At 46.9% G+C, this 23,365-nt stretch overlaps 1 protein-coding gene and 1 non-coding gene across 6 annotated transcripts in view; both read left to right on the top strand.

Moving 5' to 3' along the window:
* Nucleotides 1-17,572, top strand: part of CHD6 (chromodomain helicase DNA binding protein 6) — a 203,209-nt gene extending 185,637 nt beyond the window's left edge. For 4 of the 5 annotated variants that reach the window (XM_023626581.2, XM_070247062.1, XM_070247063.1 and 1 more), the window contains 6 exons: nucleotides 1,615-1,766; nucleotides 2,165-2,371; nucleotides 3,377-3,829; nucleotides 5,691-5,882; nucleotides 6,878-6,997; nucleotides 14,231-17,572. In XM_023626581.2, the coding sequence (XP_023482349.1) occupies nucleotides 1,615-1,766; nucleotides 2,165-2,371; nucleotides 3,377-3,829; nucleotides 5,691-5,882; nucleotides 6,878-6,997; nucleotides 14,231-15,127 (2,021 nt within the window). In that variant the 3' untranslated portion in view covers nucleotides 15,128-17,572. Of the gene's footprint in view, nucleotides 1-1,614; nucleotides 1,767-2,164; nucleotides 2,372-3,376; nucleotides 3,830-5,690; nucleotides 5,883-6,877; nucleotides 6,998-9,803; nucleotides 10,849-14,230 lie in introns of those variants that run through there. The other variant, XM_023626584.2, reaches the window with a different exon arrangement.
* LOC111770091 (U6 spliceosomal RNA) lies at nucleotides 13,451-13,557 on the top strand. Its single transcript, XR_002803035.1, has one exon. It is a non-coding gene; the product is annotated as a U6 spliceosomal RNA (small nuclear RNA).
* Nucleotides 17,573-23,365: the final 5,793 nt, after the last annotated feature.

The following is a 23,365-nucleotide window of genomic DNA, read 5'->3' as shown; positions in this document are numbered from 1 at the left end:
GGTGGGGCAGGGAGGGTTAGCCCTGTTTCTGAGGCTGGAAATCTACAGCTGAAGGAGCAGGAATTAGTACAGCTGTCAGGGCCAGCCCCGAGGTCTCCTGGCTCCTTTTCCAGGGTTTTCTCTCACACACCATTTGGTTTTCCTTAAAACTTAAATCCAACTCCTCTGCTTAAAACCTTTTAGTTGTGCTCCCCATTGGATCTAGAATAAAGCTTGAATTGTCCATCATGGCCTAAAGGACTTAGCATAGTCTAGATGATTCTACCCCTCCCACCTCATCTTTGTACTTTTCCCCTGGGTGGCTCTTAGTTCCGCAGCATCTCCAGAATACCCTTCCCCATTGCCCCCTTGTCTTCTTGAGTGTTCTCTCCTTCGAGAGGCTCTCTCTACAGCCTTTCCTTCTACCAGTAACTTCTCCCCTCTTATTCCCTGTCTCAGCACCTTGTTTCTTTCCCTTTATAGCACTTACCACAGTTTATCATTGTAGTTAGTCATTTATCACCATTTTCCTGTCTTTCCCTCATGAAACTGTAAGAGCCTTGAGGGCTAGGGCCTCATCTATCTTGTTTATCCTTGAATCCTCTGGCCTGGTAAGGCCCTCTTCATGGTCAGGTGTCCCTGCAGCTCCCTAGGAGACTTGTTGCATGGTCAAAAGTGACATCTTCACATTTCAGAGGTTGGACATTCCTTGTCATTCCACCAAGAAAGGAGATTCACAAATTTTCCTGCCCTGGATAGTTTGCTACCCTCTCTTAGTTCCCTGTCATTACTGGTAAGTGAATCTTTGAAGATCCACTTCACATTGATAATAAGCTTTCACCACTGAAGCTTGAAAGAATGAATTGCATTTTCATTTCTTTCCGTTAGTGAAGTAATTTAAGTGTTCTAGGTTTCTTTGCATCATTTTTTATATGAATCAGGTCTATTTTACCTTTGTTGTAAGTTTAATGACTTTTCATCCTTCATCATTAGTATCAGTCTCTAGCTGTGTTACATTTCATAGACTGTCCCTTCAAATGTATCAAAGTATGACAGTGTTTAGTTTCCTCTTACCCACTATACCAGTGTAGAAGTCACTTTGTGACTTTGTGGTCATTCATCTCCTCTCACTCTTGGATACAGAGAAAAATATCCTTTCTGTTTTCTTTTGTTGTTGTTATCTTGGGGTGTAGATGCAAACTCTTATCAGATGATTTGCATAGGTAGCCCTAGAGCAGGATCTGCTTTTATGGCTTAACTGGTAAGGTTCTTCTAGAAATAGAAGGCATGGTAATTAATATTCACTTTAAAATAAATTAGCACAGAATGGACTAATCATAATAATAGAGATCAAGGGGCTGGCCCAGTGGCATAGTGGTTAAGTTCACACACTCTGCTTCAGTGGCCCCGGGTTCGCCAGTTCAGATCCCAGGCATGGACCTAGCACCACTTGTCAAGCCAGGCTGTGGTGGCATCCCACATAAAATAGAGGAAGATTGGCAACAGATGTTAGCTCAGGGCCAGTCTTCCTCAGACACACGCACGCGCACGCACACACACGATCAGATGCCCTGATCTTTCAGATCACTACTATCTCCCAAGTACCCAATGAGTGTTTTTAACCTTTCTTCCCAGATTATCCAGGGAAATACTCAGAAGAAGAGAGCAAGAGCTCGACATCGGGCATCACAGGAGACCTGGTGGAGGACTTGCAGGAGGCTCGGGCTCCCACCATCGCTCAGCTGCTCCAGGAGAAAACCCTCTATTCCTTCTCCGAGTGGCCAAAGGTACCTCCTGCAGCTTGCATTCCCCACTCAAAGCATTCTCAGCTTTGAATCCTTTATCTTTACATTTCAGAGTATTTCTGAATAACAGACTGAGAGAGATGTTTAATATCTTTAAAAGGTATTAGTTATGTAACATTTGAACATTAAGGATATATGCACTTGACTAATTAGACCGTAAGACGAAAGTGTCAGTTGTCTTCATATTTACAGCACTGTAACTTTAATTTTCATCCTGCAGGCTATGAAATTATTTTAAGGCTTGTAAAGTGGGTACATCTGAGTGTGCTCTTTTCTAATCAGCTCCTTCTGGTTAGAAAACTTAACGCTTGATCTCAAGGGACTAAGTGAATTTGGGTAACTTGGTACTTATCCCTCATAGGTTGTGTTCTTTTTTATAGGATCGCGTGATAATCAACCGCCTAGATAATATCTGCCATGTGGTGTTAAAGGGGAAGTGGCCCTCCAGCCAGCAGTATGAGCCCTCAGGCACAGTGCCTGCCCCTGTGTTAACCAGCAGTGCTGGCTCTCGAAGCAGCCTCTCGGAGCCAGAGGCATCAGAACACAGCTTCAGCAGTGGTGCAGCATTGGTGGCCCAGATCCAGAAGGTGCGGCCGTGAGAATGGTGTTGACCATGAAACAAAGAATAGGAGACACTTTGCGCTTCTCAACTGAGTCATTCATTCAACAAATATTTACTGAATGAATAGGATTGATTTATTTATTTGTTTGTTTTTGTAAAGCCATTAGTGTTAATTGAGGAATTTGGATTTTATCCTGTAGGCAGCAGAGAGCTATTAAAAGTTTTGGAGCAGGGAAATGGATGATGAGAGCAGCGTTTTGCAGCTCAACTGGAGTGGTATGCAGATTTATGGGAGATGAGGATCAGGAAAGGGAAGTGCCTCAGAGGTTGGGAGGCCAAGTGCAGCCTGATGAAGAGAAAGGTTCTAGACTAGATTAGTGGCAGGGTGGATACAAATAAAGGGGAGAGAAGTGGCAGGCATGATGCAATAACTAATAGCTATATAAGGAAAGGGAGGCAGGAATGGATCCATGTGTTCAACACTTGGAGGATCAAGAGAAGGATGGCAGCTGATAGAAAGAGGGGAAATCAAAGCAGGAATGAGTTTTGTAAACTCAAAACTCAAGATTCATTGGCGATATGTTGTCAGCACACTGGGCGCTCACTCTCAGCTACACATTGGAATCCACCAGGGCCTTGAAGAGCTGCTGATTCTGATTTAATTGGTCTAGGGTGTGGACTGAGCTTTGGAATTTTTGTTTAACTTTCCAGTTGATTCTGATGTACAGCTGAGGTTGAGCTTCCCCAAATTATAACTTTGCAACTCCAAGAGTTCATGAACTAGCAGGTTTAGCAACATCTGGAAACCTGTTATAACTGCAGATTCTCAGGCCCACTGAAGTACAGTGTGCATTTTAACAAGCTAGCCAGGTGATTTGGTACTAAAGTTTGAGAAGGCTTGAGTTAGAAGAACCTCACAGAAGAGGACTACAAATCCTACCAGGCCCAAGGCAGTCAGGCCTGGGGAAGCACTGGCATTCAGCCACAGAATGGTGTTCACACCCCTCTTGCCACTTGTGTGTGTTCACAGGAGAGCTTCTTGGCTCCAGTATTCATAAAGGATGAACAAAAGCACAGACGTCATTACGAGTTTGAGGTGGAGAGGGATGCAAAGGCTCGGAGCCTGGAACAGTTCTCTGCCACCCATGGGCACCGTCCCATCGTCCTCAACGGCTGGCATGGGGAGTCAGCAATGGACCTCTCCTGCACATCAGAGGGGTCCCCAGGAGCCACATCACCTTTCCCAGTGAACACCAGCACCCCTAAGATTGGGGCTATCAGTTCCCTTCAAGGAGCCCTTGGCATGGACTTATCTGGGATTCTACAAGCTGGCCTTATTCACCCAGTGACCGGACAGATCATCAATGGAAGCCTCAGAAGAGATGACGCTGCCTCAAGGAGGCGGAGAGGGAGACGGAAACATGTTGAAGGAGGGATGGACCTCATCTTTTTGAAGGAGCAAACACTTCAGGCAGGAATCTTGGTGGGTATATGAAGCCATTAAGTAAAAACATCGACCTTTCTACACTGAGCAACAAACCCTTCTTCCTCAGACACAAAAGTTTTTGGTCTATAGATCTTTTATGCCTGTATCAGTTGTCCTACTTATTTTCATTATGTCCTCATTATAAGCTGCTCTTAGTCTTTTCTAGAAATAGGTATTGATCCATTAAGGGCCCTTAGTCTGCATGCAACCTGGAGAAATGAGCCAGGAGGTCTTATCATTTCAAATAGAAACAATCCAAATCCTCCAGTGTTTCGGAAGAGCCACTGGTGATTGAATGAGAAGAGCAAGACAGCAGGGTTGAGTTTGCAGCAGCGTTGCTCCAGGTTAGTGGGCTTTCCAGGAGCTGGGGAGAAGGAACAGGAGTCAGGACTTCCTGAATGTTGATTCTGGCTCTACTACTTGATTTCCTAGGCAACACTGAACACACCACCAAGCCTCACCTTGTTTCTCTGTTTAGTGGGGCAGCAGCGTCTACCACAGAGAGTTGCTGTGAGGATCCACTGAGATCACACTAAGACATTCTAAACTCAAGGGAGATCATTGTAAAGAGCAGAAAAGGTTGGAAACTGTACACCTGATCAAGAAAGATCCCCTTAGACTGCTTAATGCATTGACTTCTCCTTGTATTTTGGTTTTTCCTATTTATTGAATTTTGAGCTCCAAAACAGGAACCACATTTCATGTTTTCTTATTTTTAAAGGAATAATAATTACCAGTATTTGTCAAGTGCTTACTATGTGCCAGGGACTGTGTTCAGGGTTTTACCTGCTTGTCCTATGTGATCCTCACAACAAAGCGATGCAGGTGCCGTTATTATTCCCATTTTATGGAGGAGGAAACTTGAGGCTTATGAGCATTAAATAATTTGCCCAAGATTATCCAGCTAGTAAGTAGCAGGTCAGAGAACCATGGACTTTGTTGTCTAGAGCTTTATTACTAAGGCATATTGTTTGGAATATGTCTTCCTCTTAGACTTTCTATATAATTTGGGAAACTGAAGTGGCAGGGCTTTTTTTCCCTGTCCAGTACTGCAAGATTTAAAGAAGCTTGTCTCATTTTGTAGGGGCACAAAGCCATAGTTTCTCTGTAATGATCGTAGAAATCCAATGGGATGACTGATAAATTTTTTCCCTTGGCCACAGAGTATTTTTTAAATTTATTATGCAAGCATTTATTTAGCACTGACCTTGTAGACCCAGTTATAGGCAGTGGGAATACAGACATGTGTAAGATAGGCATTTGAACTATAGAGAGAGAAATGGGTAAGTAAATTGCAATGTGGCATTTTCTGTTGGGTGCAGACCTGAGAGTGCTGTAGGGGGACAGGAAGTGGAGCAGCCAGTATCGCCTGGGTTTGTCAGTGATGGTGACAAAGGAGGTAACACTGAACCTGAGTAGGTAGAGGGTAATTAAAGTTTACCAGGTAGACAAGAATAGGAGAGGAACATTCAGGTGGAGGGAACAGCCAACATGTGCAAGAGTTTATGTGTGGGTCATAATTCTTTCAAAAACCCAGCAGAGTACAGTCATGTGTCACTTAAGGATGGGGACACGTTCTGAGAATTGCATTGTTGTGCGAACATCATAGAGTGTATTTACACAGACCTAGATAGTATAGCACACTGCACACACCTAGGCTCTGTGGTACTGATCTTAGGGGACCACCGTCATATATGCGGTCCGTTGTTGACTGAAATGTCATCGTGCAGTGCTTGACTATAATATTAGGGTGGAAATAGATAGAAAGAGTCAAAGAACACCTTATGTGTTTTTCCTTTAGAAACTAGTTTTCATTCTGTCGTGATTAACTGCACATAATTGTTTTTCCTTTTTCCAGGAAGTCCATGAAGACCCAGGACCGGCCCCCCTAAGCACCTCACACCCAGAAGGGCCAGTCCCTGCCACCTCGGCCCCTGAGCCAGCCCCAGCAGCCAGCAGCCAGGCTGAGAAAGCCATTCCCAGCAAGAGTCTGCTTGACTGGCTGAGACAACAGGCTGACTACTCCTTAGAAGTTCCTGGCTTTGGAGCAGTAAGTGTTGGTGCTGCCTGAGACTGCGGCTTACTTCCTGCTAACTCGATGCCCTTTTTGATAAGGAGCATGCAGAGGGAGGCCAGGAAGTTTGGGAGAAATCTGTGTCAACTAAGAACATCATTTTAAAGTTTGGGGTTTTTTTTTTACGTTTAGATTTCAATTAAGTTTTCCAATAATAGAAATTACAGTGCATGTCAGAATGCTGTGCCAAGCGGTAGACATGCAGAATCTTATGAGGACAGAACTGGCCTAGGCTCAGCCCCCTTCTCTCTCCAGAATTGCCACACAGTGTCATAAGCTCACAGAGAGATCTTTAGGTTGCATAAATGCTGCCAATTCATGAAAACGTTCTTGTGTATTCTCTTCAAGTTAATATGTCACTACTTTGCAGGGATGTTTTACACTTACTGCTTTGGGACTTTTCCTCAAGTCCTCTCAGTGCCTTTGCCATAGATCCTCCAGGTTAGGAGTCTGTAGGAGAGGGCTCCTGAGCACTGATGTCTTCTCTGGGTTTTTCTTTCTTCATTTGCTCATTTACCCCACCACTGTCTTTGTCCTGGGGAATGTCTGATTAATAAGATAGAGAGGTGGAGAGCTCACAAGAAAAAAAGGAGAATGGATTCACGGATGCACACCCTACATAGATAGACAAAGCCCACCAGGTAGGTGGCAGTGGAGAGAGAATTGGGAAAATGATTAGGAGGAAAAGGCTAGAAATTAAGCAGTGCCCTGGGAGACGGTGGGTCTGCTGGGGTATTCTAGTCCGGAGGGCCAGGAGGCCCACACAGCCTGTTTTTGCAGCTTACTGCAGGAATGCTTGCTTCAAGGAGAGAGCCTAGCTGAGGGCCAAGTGGCTGTTTCCTTCAGCCTAACTTGATTGAGTCCTGTGCAGAGGGTCATTAATGAGAAAATAGCAAACCCAGATGAAAAGCACCAACCTCCTCAGAAGAATCTGTGACAGAATGTAATGTTGATTTCCATTTGCCTCCTAGAATTTTTCAGACAAACCAAAGCAGAGGAGGCCACGCTGTAAGGAACCTGGAAAATTAGATGTCAACTCCCTGAGCGGAGAAGAGAGGGTTCCTGCTGTCTCCAAGGAGCCAGGACTGAGGGTAAGGAAGATGGTCATGTCATGGTAGAGCCAAGCCTTCATAGAAACAAATCACCAGCTGGGAGCGGGTAGCTGGGTGACATTTTCTGAGAGGACAAGAGGCCAGTATGGAAAGTTGATAAGTAGTGATAAGTGGGGCTGGGGCATCTTGGGCAGTGGTATGACTTCCCGGAGTCATTTGTTTTCAGCCTTTATCTTTTCATTTAAGTTTGTGCTTAAACCATTCCCGAAAGTTCGTATTTTTTACTCCATATTTGTGGAGAGTTACAGGGAAAAGATACATTAACTCTTGTCAGGAGTCTGTTTCAAGTGTTCAACAAACTTCTATTATTGGAAATTTTCATTTTCTAATCTCAGTTTTCCTGGCTACCATTTAAGACGTTTCCTTCTGGTGTCCTCACTGGCAATGAAAAACAGCTGACTCCGAGCACTGCCCTTTTCCTATTATAGAATCATAAGCCTGGAAGAGACTTCAAAGGCATCTGCAAAATACTTCTTGTATAACGAATCTGAGTTAATTATAGTTTGCAGATGAGTACAAATTTGAAATAGAAAATTCATAACCTCTAGGGGGCACTAATAACGTTTCAACCTGAAAATCTGTTGAGCTTGGGCAAATTATACATAAATGTGCATAAAAGGTGCTTTCTGCCCAAACAGGGAGCCTCTGAAGGTCCTCACGGGGACCTGCTCTTCCTGGGTTATTCCCCAAACCCGCATGCTTCCTGGATGCCTGTCTTCAGTGCTCTGCCAACGATGGCTTTGCTTGAGTATTAATTCCCTTCTTAGTGAGATTGCCTGGATATGATTTCTTTTTTTAGCTCTCAAAGACCACCCACCCTTGTCATTTCCTCCTCCTCGTGCACAAAGAAGTTGTTACTTAATGTTCTCAAGGAACGTTACTGATTTTGTCACCTGGATGATTACTCTTTGGGCAGCTCTGATAGCTGCTCTCGCTCGTCTCCGTGTGCCACTGTGGCTCCACAGCAGCCACTGTGGGAGGGAAGCCTAGGCCAGTCCCCGGGGGGCTGCTTGTTAGAAAATTGGTCACATTGGAAAAGTTGCCCTCTTTTCCCCTCTCTTGTTTTATTCTCGAAAACTGTCCCTACAACCCCTTTTCTTAGAGCTGCTTGTGCTGCACCAGCTGATTCAGCTTCAGTTCTTCTCCTGCCTGTCTCACCCTGTCACGCTGCCTCCCCACGTTCTCTCTGTCTTAGCACACAGTGTCTCCATAAGTCGTCCAGTAGAGACCCCCAGTTCTTGCTTTGTTGTAGTCTGAGCTCTTGGTTTAGAGACTTGTCAAAAAAAAACATGTGGTTTCCCCTTTGGCTTTCTCATTTGTTTCTGCACGTCTAACAATTTCCCTCATGTTCTCTGGAAATTAATGTTCATCACACCCCTGCAGATTCTGACCCCTTGCCAGAAAACCCATTTCTAAGCTGTTCTTGCAAGCCAGCCTCTTACCAGAGATGCACTTTCCCGCCTTTGTTAAATAAACACAATCCCTGCCTCAGAGGCCCTTTCCTGCAGTTAAGGCAAGAACAGGAAGCACTTGTCCACCTGGTCTTCAGGGCTGCTCCGCCTTCCCAATGGGGAAGAGCTGGTACAATGCTCTGCTTGGCTCCAGGAGGGTTCGTCTCCCCTCACCCATGTCTCACACGGCTCCTCCTGGGACAGGAGCCCTCTAGGGTCTGCCTACCCCTTCTTCTAGCAACAGATTCAAATGCCACAAAGAACGTCTTCCTTCAGCTCCTTCTGCTGTGTGCTGTGGTTCAGCTGGGCAAGCTACACAGACCTAGCAATCCACAGGCTGCGGCAAGGCCACGCAATTCAGCTTTCAGGACGCCTGGTTCATAGTGGTCGCTCATCAAATGTGTGTGTGCACGTGCACATACCTCATATATTTTATCTCTGTAAGTTATATTTGTTTTACGTGTCTGTGTAGTTTTTTTGTTTGATTCTTGCTGGGCCATTTGACACTAAATTGCAGAGATAACACGTCACCTCTAAATACTTCAGCATGCTTTCCTAAGAATGTTTTCCTGTATAACTGTTACCATTATCACACATGTGAATTTAATAATATCTAACATCTAGTCCTTATTCAGACTTCCTATTGTCCCAAAAATGTCGATGAGAGCTAGTTCCTGTCTTATTTTACTTTTTTTGTTTTTAAGATTTTTAAATTAGGATTCACACACTGCATTTGGTTGTTAGGTCTGTTTTCATTCAGTGAATGTTTGTTGACTGAACCTGCCAACCTTCCTGGGAGGAGTAAGGAAGTTTTGGTCACCACCTGCTTCTCCATCTCTACCCAGGAGTTAAGTTTTAGAGTTGAATATGCGGGCCTTGGAATAAATGCTACCATGTATTGGTAAAGCAAGATACTCTTCTGGGGTTGGGATGCCCATGTCATCAGCTAGGAAAGCAGATTTGCCTCCCATGTCACTTAACTTCTGACTTTCCTTTTCCCTGCTCTCCTTGCCTGCTCCCCAGGCTCCCCTGGAAGAGGAAGCAGGTTTGTTCCCAGCCTATATAATTACCAGGCGGGAGAGCTGCCAAAGCCCGACGTGGCCACTGTGTGTGGTCGCTGAGCTGCTGGGAGGGGCACCTGACTAGGGTGGGCAGCAGCTGGGGGGCTGGAGTGACTCTCCCTCCCACAGGAAGTGGTGAGAGCCGACTTCCTCCGCCAGCATGCCTCTTGCTTTGCTGTAGATGAAGAACTGTTCTCTTCACCGTGGGGCCTTTCTGCTGCTGCTCTCCCAATCTGAAGGGGAGAAGGTGGCCAGCTTGTGCTTTCTTGGCAGGTTCCAAGGTCTGAAAGGTCCCAGCATTCTCTCTACGTCAGTGGTTCTCAACAAGGGCAGGGAAGGGACATTTTTGGATATCCTGATGCCTGAGGAGTGTGACTTCAACTTAGTGGGCAGGACCAGGGAGACCAAAGGTCTGTCTGCAGGTCGCAGGCTGTCTTAAGTGAGCTGTCCAGTCCTAAATGCCTTGATGAGCTCAAAATAAAGTATGTTAAAGCACGTCTGATTTATAGCGTATTGTTTGAAAATAAGATAGAGGCGTTATTCATCAAGCTCTGGAGTTGTTTTCTTCCCAACAGAAAGACTTCTAAGATCGAACATGCCCTCCCACTGGAGAGTTATGAGGGAACATTTGTGGGTATAAAGGAAAAAGACACACCCCGACAGCTTTTCCTGGCTCTTGGCTGTGGGTAGGCTGCAGGGAAGAGGGCCTGGAAAAGCCTTGTGGTCAAGTTGTGGTTACCCTGCGCTGAGGTGGTGTGCCCAGCAGGCCTGAGACTATGTGGTGTAGTCCAGAATCAGGCGATTTGCATTAATGGACTCAACATAGACTGGTAGGAAATTAGGCTTTTAGCTTGGCCCCAATCCATCAAGTCCTCTTGTCTCTCTAGAAACAGGAACCGGGCAGGAATTGCTCCCCAAGTGATCCTCCCCTGAACCAAAGCAAGTAGTCACCCAGCACACTCCAGAACAAACCAGCCTCACAGACTGTAGGTGGCTGGTCACGTGGGAATGAGATGAGTGTGGTGTGGTGCATGCAAAGAGTCCTGGGCTGGGGGCTGCAGGGCCTGGGTTCTAGCCTCCTCTGTCCCTGACAAGCTGTGCCCCCAGGCACAAATCCCTGCCCCCGCCCCCCTTGATTTGTAAGAAAGAAGGGGCACCAAACCTGACAGTATGAGAGGTTTCTCCCTCTTCTGCTAAACCAAGGCTTTTTGAGAAGAGTTTCTCCTCAGTCAAACAAAAGTGACCATCATAAAGCTTTTTGCCCATGAAGCCCTGGTTTTTCTTTAGTATTCTTTGGGAAATTGAAGGACAGATGTCAGACTTCAAAAAAAAAAATTATTTCTGGAGATTTGGGAACATTCAAGTGCACATATTTCATGTGTCTGTGAATCTGTAAACTCACTGTAAAATGGTTGTGGTGACAGTACTGACTCCACAGGGTCGGGGTGATGGTTAACTGAGATCATGCAGATGGAGCCCTTAGCACAGCGCCTGAGGCAGGGTAACCGCTCCTTGAATAGGCTGTCCTTAGTCTGCTGCTCCTCCTGTTAGCACTGCCCCCTCCTTAGCACCACTGAGAACCACTTGCCCTCGCTGCTGTGGGAATCAGTGCATCCCAGCTGCTTCTCATTTTGGAGTCCACCACACACGTGCACTCAGCGCACTGAAAACCTGAACGGGTGTCACCAGCTAACCCTGGCTCTACGACTCCCCTTAAGCAAAGATCTGTTGGATTTTCTAAGGATTTGACTTCTTTAACAGGGGAAAGGAGAGGTAGTGAACCAAATGGAAGCACCAGAGCTACTGGATTAGAGTTCAAAGTAGATGTCTTTGGGAGGGTTGTAAAGAGATTTCTTAACTGCTCTCAGGCCTGTTCACCAGTCTCAGCCCTTGGATACCCTTAGCCTCCCTTCCTTCTTTCTCTACATTCTCTAAGACTCCCGACCTAATAAAAGGGTTTTTCTGGCCCTTCAGGTGTCTCTTAGTGAGACTTAGACCTCCTTTCTCGTTCAGTATGCGCTACTGAGGAGTGCAGCTGGGTCCCTGCCTCTGAGCCTCAAAGACAAGGAAGCTGTGGGCTGGTGAGGTCTCAGCTACTTCTCACCTTACTCCAGACTCTCAGGAAGGGAAGGTGTCTACACAAACGCCCTAGAATCCTGAAAGGCAGCGCAGGCAGCCGTGGAGAAGCATGGGCTCTTCCAGCATCATGCCCGGGAGCCTCACTGTTGAGCCCTCCCACCTCCTGCCCTGTGCAGGGGCCTTTTGGGGCTGACCCCACCCCCATCTCCACATCCCAGCCCTGATAGTGACCTGCATCTTTCCAGGGCGAATCTGGTCACAGATCCCTCCAGGCCACCCTGGACATCTTTAGCCTCACCATTTCTGCGATCAAAGAGAAGGTGATAAGGGCCAGCCCAGTGGCACAGCAGTTAAGTTCGCATGTTCCACTTCGGCTGCCTGGGGTTCACCAGTTCGGATCCCAGGTGTGGACATGGCACCGCTTGGCAAGCCATACTGTGGTAGGCGTCCCACATATAAAGTAGAGGAAGATGGGCACAGATGTTAGCTCAGGACCAGACTTCCTCAGCAAAAAGAGGAGGATTGGCACCAGTTAGCTCAGGGCTAATCTTCCTCAAAAAAAAAAAAAGAGAGAAGGTGATAGAACAGCAACTTGTGACAAGAATAGGAGGAGGAGAATCCTGGATACTTAGGGCTGCTTCCCTTTAGTGTGGCTCAGAAAGCAGAGATGACTCCCAGGGGCCCACAAGAAAGGGCTTTGTCTTTATGCTCCTCTGTGTAAAAAAGACAGACTGTTCAGCAACAGAAATGTAATTTGCCTTTAACACTGTGGACATGTATCCTTGATAAACTGAATGATGTTGGTGAGAAGTGGAGGGTAATGGAAAGAAGGAAAGGAGCACAGTTACCCAGAGGGGTTTAGGCATTACAGATGCTGAGTCCTAAAAGAAATGCCTCCCTTTCCATGGGGAAAACATTTCTCTCTTCATCTGAGGGTTATTCACGCCGTTTTTGAAATGCATTCAGTTAGATACCTTTTAATTGCAGTGATTTAATTCTCCCTCTGCAACCGGACCATGAGCTTTAGGAGAGCAAGTTCTTGAGCAGGGGGCTGGCCAGGTCCTCTCTGCTCCACAAGTTCCTGAGCCCGTCACAGAGGAGGGGCATATGCAGCTGCAGCAGGCCCACTCCCTGCTGGCACTCTCTCCACTGTGCTGCCTGCCACTCACGGATGCTGTTAAAGCAGTAGGTTCTCCTCTGGTTCTGTGTAGCGAAATCATCCAGATGTGTGATGGTAAAGTATTCAAAGGTGTTGTGCCAGGGGACCTGTGGGCAAGCAGAGCGGTAAGTCCCAGGCACAGTCACAGTTCAGTTCCACGTGGAGCAGAAGGGCTTAATTCTGGAGTAAGAAAACTGGAGAGCAAACCTCTGAGCAGAGGAGAAATAGATTGTCTCCCTTAAGGGAAATCAGAACATCACTTATTTTGATGTATTTCCCTAGCTTTATTCAAGAGTGCCTTCATTTCTTCAAACACATAGGCAGCGTGTTTTGTGTCAGAGTCATTGCCCTCCAGAGGGAAGTGGGGCACACACACAACTCACAGTGTCCCTTAGTGAGCACTTCTTCCTGTGGTCAGGTCATGTATTCAACACCCCACTTTCAGTAACTCTACAAGATGATATTATTGTCCTTTGTCACCACAACTCTGAGAGGTTAACTGACTTGGCCTGAGTCCCACAGCTAGGGGGTTACAGAGTCAGGATCGAAGTTCAGGTCTGTCTGCTCCAGAACCCTGTCTCACCTACTCTGCTTTGTGGCTTCAATTAAAAACCTTCCAGTGTCATGAGGAAGACAAATGTTGGGATCTGGTCAAGAGGTCGCAGCCACAAGAGTCTCAACTGTGCTCACTCTGGCAGCAGATATACTAAAATTGGAACATTACAGAAGAAATTAGCATAGTCCCTGCACAAGGATGACACACAAATTCATGAAGCGTTCCATGTTTTTTTTACATTGTACAACCTGAAACTAATACAATGTTGTGTCAGTTATATCTGAATCAAAAAAAAAAAGTCTTAGGGGCCGGCCCCGCGGCCGAGTGGTTAAGTTCGCGCACTCCATTTCGGCATCCCAGGGTTTCGCCAGTTCAGATCCTGGGCACAGACCAAGCACCACTCCTTCAGGCCATGCTGAGGCGGTGTCCCACATATCACAACCAGAGGCACTTGCAACTAGAATGTACAACTACGTACTGGGGGACTTTGGGGAGAAGAAGAAAAGAAGAAAAAAAAGAAGCTTGGCAACAGATGTTAGCTCAGGTGGCAATCTTTAAGAAAAAAGTAAATAAAAAATTTTTTAAAGTCTTGACTAAGACCTGAGCATCTCTCATACTGGTCTCTACCTGCCAGCACTGTCACAGCTTTACACGGTGGACGCCACTTTTGCGTGGTGAGCATGTTGGAAGCGCTGTGTGGTGGTGACAGGCTCTCGGCCTCTGAGGGAGAAGCCCATCAGGTGCAGTTAGGAAAGAGAGCCATTGGACTCTGGGTGGGTAGGCAGGAGGTGCTCCCACTCTAGGATCCTTCGTGGAGCTGGGACAAGATAGGTCAGTGCAGAACCCCTGCTGATTGCACGCCATCCAGTAACCTTCAGCATCTCGTGTTTCTTTGTCCTTTTTCAGGGGTTTCTCCCAGAAAACAAGTTCAATCATACCCTGCCTGAGCCTGTTCTTCGAGATGCAGGTCCTCGCAGGAGAGGGAGGCGGCCTCGGAGTGAGCTCCTGAAAGCTCCTGCCATCGTGGCAGACTCTCCCTCTGGAATGGGGCCACTGTTCATGAATGGACTGATTGCTGGGATGGACCTGGTAGGACTTCAGAACATGAGAAATATGCCGGGCATACCCCTCACAGGGCTGGTGGGGTTCCCAGCCAGCTTTGCCACAATGCCCACAGGGGAAGAGGTCAAAAGCACCTTGAGCATGCTGCCCATGATGCTGCCAGGAATGGCCGCAGTGCCCCAGATGTTTGGTGTTGGGGGACTCCTCAATGCACCCATGGCGACTACCTGCACTTCCACTGCTCCAGCGCCTCTGTCAAGCACAACGAAAAGTGGTACGTCTACGACCGAAAAGACTGCAGAAGACAAGCCAAGTAGCCATGATGTAAAAACAGACGCTTTAGCTGAAGACAAGCCTGGTCCTAGTCCATTTTCTGATCAATCTGGACCTGCAATAACCACGAGTAGTCCTGTGGCTTTTAACCCGTTTCTCATCCCTGGAGTGTCTCCTGGACTCATTTACCCATCTATGTTTCTCTCCCCTGGCATGGGCATGGCTCTGCCAGCCATGCAGCAGGCCAGACACTCTGAAATAGTTGGTCTGGAGAGCCAGAAGAGGAAGAAGAAGAAAACAAAAGGAGACAACCCAAACCCCAACCCAGAGCCTGCTCCTGGGTCAGAAAGGGAGCCAGGCAGTGATCTGAACTGCCCCGAATCCAGGGCCCGTGTGCCCCCAGATAGAGACCATGTGGCACAGCCCAGGGAAGGGGGCCTCAAAGACTCCAACAGTGACAGCAATTAGAACTTTTTCATTTAAGAAATTATTGTGACTTGTAAGTTTCTTATCCCATAAAGGTTTGTTACTTCCCTCACTTCACCTTCATAAGAACCTGTGTTTCCATAAGTAATATTACCTACCTAATTTCCTGTCTGAGAACTATGGTAACAGATGTTAATAGTTGCAGGGTCTTGCCACTTCATTAGATTAAGTGTCGTCGACCTAGTCTAGGAGGCACAGAATTCTCATTCTGTTATCCAGTTGTTCATTCCAGCAATCGTAGTTAATACAGTACTTGGTGACACGCCCTACCCCCTTCTCTTCCAAGTTTCCCACTTATTTGAAGAGGAAAAATGGCAAAAGAAAGCTGTCTAGGGATTTACTATTGAAGGGCTGAAGAAGAGACAGAGAGTAGCTCTTTTTTCCCTGAGCTGTGTTGACTGGGAAGAATGTAATGGGGGAACTGAAAAGCACAGAGAAAGGAAGTGCTGGTGCATATTTTTTAGTTAAAGTATTTCCCTATTTTATCATGATTACTAAATGAGTAGTATAGACAGAAGTATATAACTAATGGTTGAAAATGCATATATTCATTTCTTTATAAAACAAAACCTTGCTGGTAGTAACCTAACCTCCCCCTTCATGGTTTTTCAGACACCTGCAGCAAGAAGTACTGACTAGGCGTTATTTTATCCATATATATTCTCCCTCCCCCAGGTTAAAAGGTTCTTCTCAGTATGAGGAAGCTTCACACACCTTGAGTTACTGCCAGCGATGGGGGTGAGCTAGGGGCTCACCCTCCTGGAGCCGCAGGCTGCTCACAAGCACACGACCAGCACTTTGCCCTCACCTCATTCTCTCAAGAATTGCTCTCACCACTACCAGGGCCGAATGGGTTTTTAGTTTGTGCTTTCCTTCACCAAGAATAAGGCTCTTTCTGGAGCCTCTGAGAAAATAGTCACTCAACACTTTTACACTCACTAGGGCCTTTTGTCAACGTTATTTGAGGTTGTCGAAACGTGTGTACCACCTTTTATAATACGACTGTGAAAAGTTTTTTTCTTCTTTCCATTTTTTCTCTGTTCTGTTTATATTTTACAGTTGGACTCAAATTCCAAATCAAATTAGTGGAGACTGTGTTGCAAATTAACACTACTTTCATTCTTCCTCAGCTCCCGAGCTGGGATGCATCTGCCTGAGCAGCACTTACCCCGTTTCTTTCCCTTCCCACTCGTGTCCCATCCCTTCTGATGGTCTTATTCTTTATTGACAGTTCACACTCTGAGACTTGAAATAAGCTCATGGTTCAGGACTCTAGGGGCACAGGGCTGTGCAGGACCGTTGGAAATGTTGGAAGTGTTACTAGTACCAGTTTCACTTTTTGTTGTCACAATTTACTGTATTTTTTACTTTTTCTGTTACAGTTTTGCTTATTTATCAGAAGGTCCAAAAGTTTGACATAACTATTTCAGTTTGCATTATTTATTTATGATGCTTTTGTCATTGTCTTTTATACATTTGGGATTATAAATTATGTAAATGTTAAAATGAGCATCTCAAAGAAGTCTGTTAAATCGTGACTGAAAATATCAATCAGATGTATTTACAAAAAGTGGAGTCCCGGTTTTATGAATCAGAGATATAAATCAGAAATTCTGTAACTGATCTTATAAGAAGAAAGAATCCAGTAATTGAGTAAATCCTATTTAATAACATCTTTGTAGCATAGATGGTCTATAATGCTGACAACAGATTTCTTAGAAATGCTGCTCTCTCTATTTAACTAACATTTTGTTCAGTTTTGCCTCCAGTGGAAGCAGAAAGGGTTTTTTCAGCTGTTAAATCCTAAAAATCAATATAATTTATTTATGTAAAAAAAAATCACTCAATCAATATATTTTTGAACCTTTTAAGTACTAATTTTCTTTTTATCAAGTAGAAAAAAATGTATTTGCCCTAAATCCTTAAAATACAAATGCTATAAAAGTTCATGTATCTTGAAAGCCTTACTGCAAATGAGTATTATAGACGTCCAGCAGAGCCTGGGTTTCCTTTGTTGTCGTTGTTGTTTTATATGGAAAAGCTGCTTTCCCCAGGTTCCACTTAGAACCTCCAGTAGGTCACAGGGTTCAATATGGATTTGATTTAAAAACCCACCAGCATGCTCAATCCCTTGTTATATCTTCTCAAACCTGTATGTTAACTCTTGGGGTGTTTAGGCTTATATTTGACTGCTGTTGTGTCCCTGTTTGCAAAATGAAAATGACACTCTGTGGATTATTTGCTCTGTAAGGCATAAGTGCTTCTTATAATTATTTTTCGTTTCCAAGAGCAAAAGCCAAATTTAAACTCTCTCTAGCAAACTTGAGCCTTTTCATCTAATTCCATGTCACTCTCAGCCGTAACTTTCCTTGATCATTCTTCACCCCATGTCTTACATAATAAATTGTCTGTGGTCTTGATCCTGAATTTAAAAAAAAGTTTAGAAGTCACATTTGTATTTGAGGAATCCAGTGGCACTTGGATGTCTCCTGCTGCCTGGGCATTTTGTGAACGTGTCATATGCACACAGGAATCTGCTCTCTTTGCTCAGTGCCCCATTTGTGCTGGCTGCCGTGTTGCGGGCTGTTACGTATTCATTCATGAGGGTTGACGTACCTGTCTCTAGACCTGCCGGAACACCTGGTTAAAACAGGTGCCATCTAGAAGGGGGTGCTACACAGCACAGCTTCCCGGACTCGGCGCCTGAACACACAGAGCTGATGCCTCGACAAGGCCACTTCCTTAAGCCCCATTCCAGAAGTCCCAAATCACACACCTGGGACTTCAGAGGGTGGGATCTCTGTGGGTTGGAGCAGACCTGAAAACTGAAGAATGCCTCAATAGCTAAAGGTCTTAAGTCTTGTTAAGAACTTTTTGGTCCTTAGCTTCAGGAAGCATCACATAGGAAGCCCCAGAAGGGCTGCGTCAGAAGTTATCAAGGAGGCTGGCAGGAAAGTGCTGAAGCCCTGGTGAGACTGAGAGCAGGAGACCAACTAGCCTCACCCTTGCTGGGTCCCTCCCAGGGACCAATAGCTGGGTAGACGAATAACCTGGAAGATGGGTGGGGCCTTGTTCTGTAAGGCCTTAGAGTCCTCTGCTACAGTTTTTCAAGTAACGATGCACTGCAGGCTTCTTAGATCTCTAGTGGAGACATGGGGGGCCCTCCTGGGTAGAGGAGTAATTTATGCAGAATAAGTAGGAAAGAGTCACTCTTGACCTCAGAGCCTGTCCCAGCAGATTCTACCTCCTCATCCAAGGACAGAGTACAGTTAGTCCAGTGCATTGTACTAGGGTTTTAATGGTTGGTTTGTGTTTGCCATAAGTGACCTCATTTGTCCTCGGAGCATCTTGGTTGCCGGGTAGAGGGATGCTGGCATACAGTCTGCCCAATGAAAGTCGATGGGCTGCAGAGCCATCTCATTGGTCAGTCAACACTCCTGCTCCCATGCCCTGAGGTTGGAACACTCCAGCCTTTAGGACACGAGTCCTGGACCCCTCAACCTCAGAGACCAGATCTGACTGAATTACACTCAGGAACATTGGCACTGGGAACAACGGAACAGTCGTGTCATATCCTCTGGAAAACTTTATGCTTGATTCATTTATACTGAATTCCTTAAAATGGTTTCTTGAAAGAATTACTGTTCATTTGCCTGGTCTGGAAACCACAGGAGGATTTATTTCTTAGGGCAGCAGTGGGATTCATGCAGTGACTGGCACCTTGGTTCTAGACTGTGGCTTCTCAAAACCCAGTCTCAGGTACAGGAGCATGAGTGCAGGTCCTCAGGGCTTGTGGCTTGTGTTGCCTAGGGGCCGGCATTGTGACCACTCTCATAAACAAACTCAGTGGGCTATGTGGGATAAGATAGGAAATAAGGGAGAGGGGTGAATTAAGTGCTGGCCCCTATGAGGAAGGTGTTCCATGAGATCAGCCTGGAAATGAGCACCTGAGGATGGCTGTGATGCGTGGATGCTGCCAGGGCCAGTCCTGTTGGAGCCCAGCTCAGCTGGCCCACAGCCCCCAGGACAAAGGGAGGAACCTGAATGGGGAGGAGAGGGGCCAAGGGCATAGAGTTCCTGAAAGAGAGAGGGCTTCCTTGGGGGAGGGAGAGCAACAGCCCTGCCTTCTCCAAGCCTCAGTTGCCTGTTCTGTAGAAGGGGCGTGATCCTAACCTGTATCTACAGGCTTATTGGTTGAAATGATCAGCGTTAAGTGCTTAAAACTGTGCTTGTTATTTTCAAGTCCGTTGTCTACTCCTTCTGAGGAGTCTGTGAGGTGAAGCTTGCCAGTCCGCCTGGAAAAAGAAGGTAATCAAATTGAGGATAAGGGAGATCTTGCTCCAAGCCCCAAGGCAAGGACAGAGTGGATCTGGGATTGGACTCCACCACTACAGGACAGGGTTTCCGGCCTGACTGTCCCCTGACAGCCTGCACACGGGAAACAAGGGGCCTTTCCACATAAGCCCATTGGTCTGGATGAACTAAAGGGATGAGGAGGCTCTTGTGGGGCTGGAAACAGAGGGGCTCCTGGATCTTTGAAGCTTCCCTCAGTGTAGGGTTGCCAAATTTAGGGGGGAAAATGACACCCCAGTTAAATTTGAATTTCAGATAAACTAATTTTTTTGATGTAAGTATATCCATGCAATCTTTGGTACATAATTATACTAAAAAAATTTTTTGTTTATCTGAAATTCAAATTGAACTAGGCATCCTGTATTTTCTCTGGTAACCTTACTCAGTGTCGTAATACAGAGTTACTAAGCACGTCCTTCAGTGGGGCCTGTTCTAAGTGCTTTATGGCCTTATTTTCAATCCCCACAGTAACTCTGAGTTTATCCCCATTTCACAGATGAAAGAACTGAGGCCCAGAGAGCCTAAGTAACTTACCCAATAACCCAGCTGGTAAATGGCAGAGCTGGGATTTGAGGACCCAGAACGACTGATGCCAGAGCCATAAGCTGACCAGTAGGGAGGTCAGGCTGGGCGTCTACTCTGAGGCCTAGAGCAGGCTGCCCCTCGAAGGTGCAGCTTTGTACAACAGCATTAAAGGAATGATCAGCAAGGAGGGCGCTGTTCTGTGCCATGCTGCCCCTGGGCTGCAGCTCCCAGCCCCAAGACCGGAGGAGCCAGGGAAGCAGGAACAGGTGTCTCCTTCCCATCCTGCTATGCCGGCCTAGGGGCGTTCCTGATGTCTAGGTGCTCAGACTCCAACTTGTGTCTCAGGGGCCATGTGAGGAGCAGAGTCCAGTCTTAGAAAGTGAAAGAGACAATGTCAGGGGCTTGTGTAACTGCTCAGCTAGTAGGGCCTTCGGGAAGGGGCAGGGGCAGGGAAGAAGTCCTCTGAGACTGAGGAGAGAGGCAACTTGTGGATGATGTGAAATGAGCTTCCCTGACCACAGACCTTCTCTAAAGGCCAGAGCCTACTTTCCACCAGAAGGTCTGAGTGATGACCTAGCAGCAGGACCAGAATTCCCACTGGGAAAGCTTCCATCCAGCTTTTTGGTGTGAAAACTGCTCACCTCTCGCCCTAAGGTGTTCATGGATTGCCCACCACTGCTGCACTGTGTGCTCCAGGAGCTGCCAGGAAGGGGGAGGTGGCATCTCCTCACCCACCAGGCCCTGGCCATGACCTGCCTCCACCCAGGGCTGCCCAGCCACAAGCGCCTCTCCACAAGTGGCCCCAGCACTGCCTCCTGGGTGCCCACTCTGCAGCTCACTGTGCGGAGCCTTCATTGGGACAAGGCCCAGGTAGGTTGTCATCTGCCTTCAGGGGCACAGCTAGTGACTGGAAGAACAAGAATTTAGAGGTAGGTCTGATTCCAACACACTATCTTCCTGGGGTGGTATCGGCAAAGTACAGCCCATCGCCTGTTTTGGTACAGCCCACAGCTAAGAATGGACTTTACATTGTTAAATAATGGAAAAATCAAAAAAAGGATAATACTTCCTGACACATGAAAATCATACCAAATTCAAATTTCAGAGACCATGAATAAGTTTTATTGAAAGGCAGCCACACATTCCTTTATGTGTCATCTGGCTGCTTTCACCCCACAACAGTGGAGTTGCATAGTCGTCACAGAACCACATGGCCTGCAAAACGGAAAATATTTACTATCTGGCCCTTTACAGAAAAAGTTTGCTGACCCGTGTCCTAGAGCATCAATTTTATTCATAGATTCAGTGCAAAAACTGAGTCATTTAAAATATCTTTATATTGATTCAAACGTGGTGTGGTGTAAATGTGAATCATACACTGGAATATAAGAGTGACATCACTTTTGAGATAAAACAGACTTCAGAGAAGCCCTGGACTTTGGGCATGCCTCTTGAGGGTCCGCCTCCACATCCCCAGGCAGACTTACACTCTGGAGGGAAAGTTGGAGGTGCCCCGCCTTGCCCTGCCCTGCCCTCTCCTCTTCACCCCGTGTCCTTTTTGGGTCAGAGGACAGATTTGAAGATGCTGGCAAGAGAGAAGAGGCAGTTTTTAGAGTGAAAACCCAAAAAGGGCAGGAAGAGAAGAGTTCGGAGGATACAGGCAGAGGGAGACACACAAAGCAAGTTTAACGACCAGGAGGCAAAACTGCCCACGACTTGGAAGGGGCCGGCAAGACAGTCCTTGGTCAGTGGCTGTAGGCTGGCTACTTGCAGAGTGGGCCAAAGGGAAGTCTCCCAGGAAGACAGGCCTGGAGGATGAGCTGGCAGTGGTCATACTCCCACCTGGAGCTCAGGCAATGGGAAGGCCAGATGTGGGGGACTGAGTGCAAGGAAGCAGAGGTTGGGAGCCCTCAGCTGGTGCTCTGGCCCAGACTGACTGGCAGCCACATCCTGGAAGCGGAGTTCAGAGGAAGACAGGAAAGAGCAGCTGGGACCAAGTCTATGCAGGGAGAAGTGAGTCCCCATGTCATGTGCTCCCACACCTGTGGCTAAGGGCAGCAGGCACACCTTAGCAGGCCCCACCGGGCCAACTCAACCCTCATTTGACAGAGAGCTGGTAGGCTGGCTCCCCAAAGGCACTGGGCCCCTGGACACTTCCTGGGGACTTCCATTCTCTCCTTCTTAGCTCCTGCCAAGCTATGCTGTGCTCCGGGAGACAGATAGACACCACCCTGCTTTTGAGAACCTCAGAGTCTGGTTGGGGGACAGGACTGACCCAAGGAACTGGTAAATCTGCTAGACGTTGCCCTCGCCCGACTCAGCCCCAGGCAGAGGGATTTGAGATGCTGAAGGGATTACTGCTGTGCAGTCAGGTCAAGTCTCCTGCCAGCCAGTGTAGGTTACACCCAGGGGCCAAGAGCAGCTGTGATGGAGCTGCTCCCGGTCTCTGATCAGTCGTGGGTGACAGCAAAGGTGTGGGAGACAAGAGGGAGGAAATGCTGCAGTTTTCAGGAAGGAAGATGGGCGACTCAGCTAAATGCAGCCTAGTAAATTTGACATCAACCCTAAAGATGCGCCAAGGATTCACTAAGAACAAGGCAAGCCACACTCACTTCCATCCCCTTTGGGGATGGCTGCTGGTTGAAGAGAGCCAGCTCCAGGTGTTTTTCGTAGGGATGGGCAAAATGGAGAGCTGTGAGCATCTGTCCCTGCCCAAATGGCTGTACCCAAGCTAAGAAACAGATCTGTGTCCATCTGGGGAGACCTCAGTGCCTCATGGGCCGTTTTATCAATATATAGCAGTGTTTGTAAATTCACACGCCTGCTGGGTGAGGCAGGTGACATACTGAGTGTCATGGGCCGGCTTTAAGGCAATAAGAAGTGATGGGGACTGTGGACACTAGAAACCTCTTATCCTGAGTAGAAGGGACAGCTGCTACCAGCCACAGCCAAGTGGTGCCAGGCAGGAATGTGGACTCTGTGTTGCCGGATACCCTGATTCATTTTTCAATAGAGGATGGAAATTCAGATATTTATGTAAAAATCTGATTTTTAGTATGCAGTAAGTTCAAATTTTTAAAAAATCCACTAGGCAGGGCCGGCCCAGTGGCGCAGCGGTTAAGTTCGCATGTTCCGCTGCTCGGCAGCCCGGGGTTCGCATCCCAGGTGCGGACAGGGCACCGCTTGGCAAAAGCCATTTTGCAGTAGGCATCCCACGTATAAAGTAGAGGAAGATGGGCACGGATGTTAGCTCAGGGCCAGTCGTCCTCAGCGAAAAAAGAGGAAGATAGGCAGTAGTTAGCTCAGGGCTAATCTTCCTCAAAAAAAAAGAAATCCTCTAGG

This window comes from Equus caballus, chromosome 22 (assembly GCF_041296265.1).
Source record: "Equus caballus isolate H_3958 breed thoroughbred chromosome 22, TB-T2T, whole genome shotgun sequence".
NCBI lineage: Eukaryota > Metazoa > Chordata > Mammalia > Perissodactyla > Equidae > Equus > Equus caballus.
This window is presented reverse-complemented; position numbering and strand designations above follow the sequence as displayed.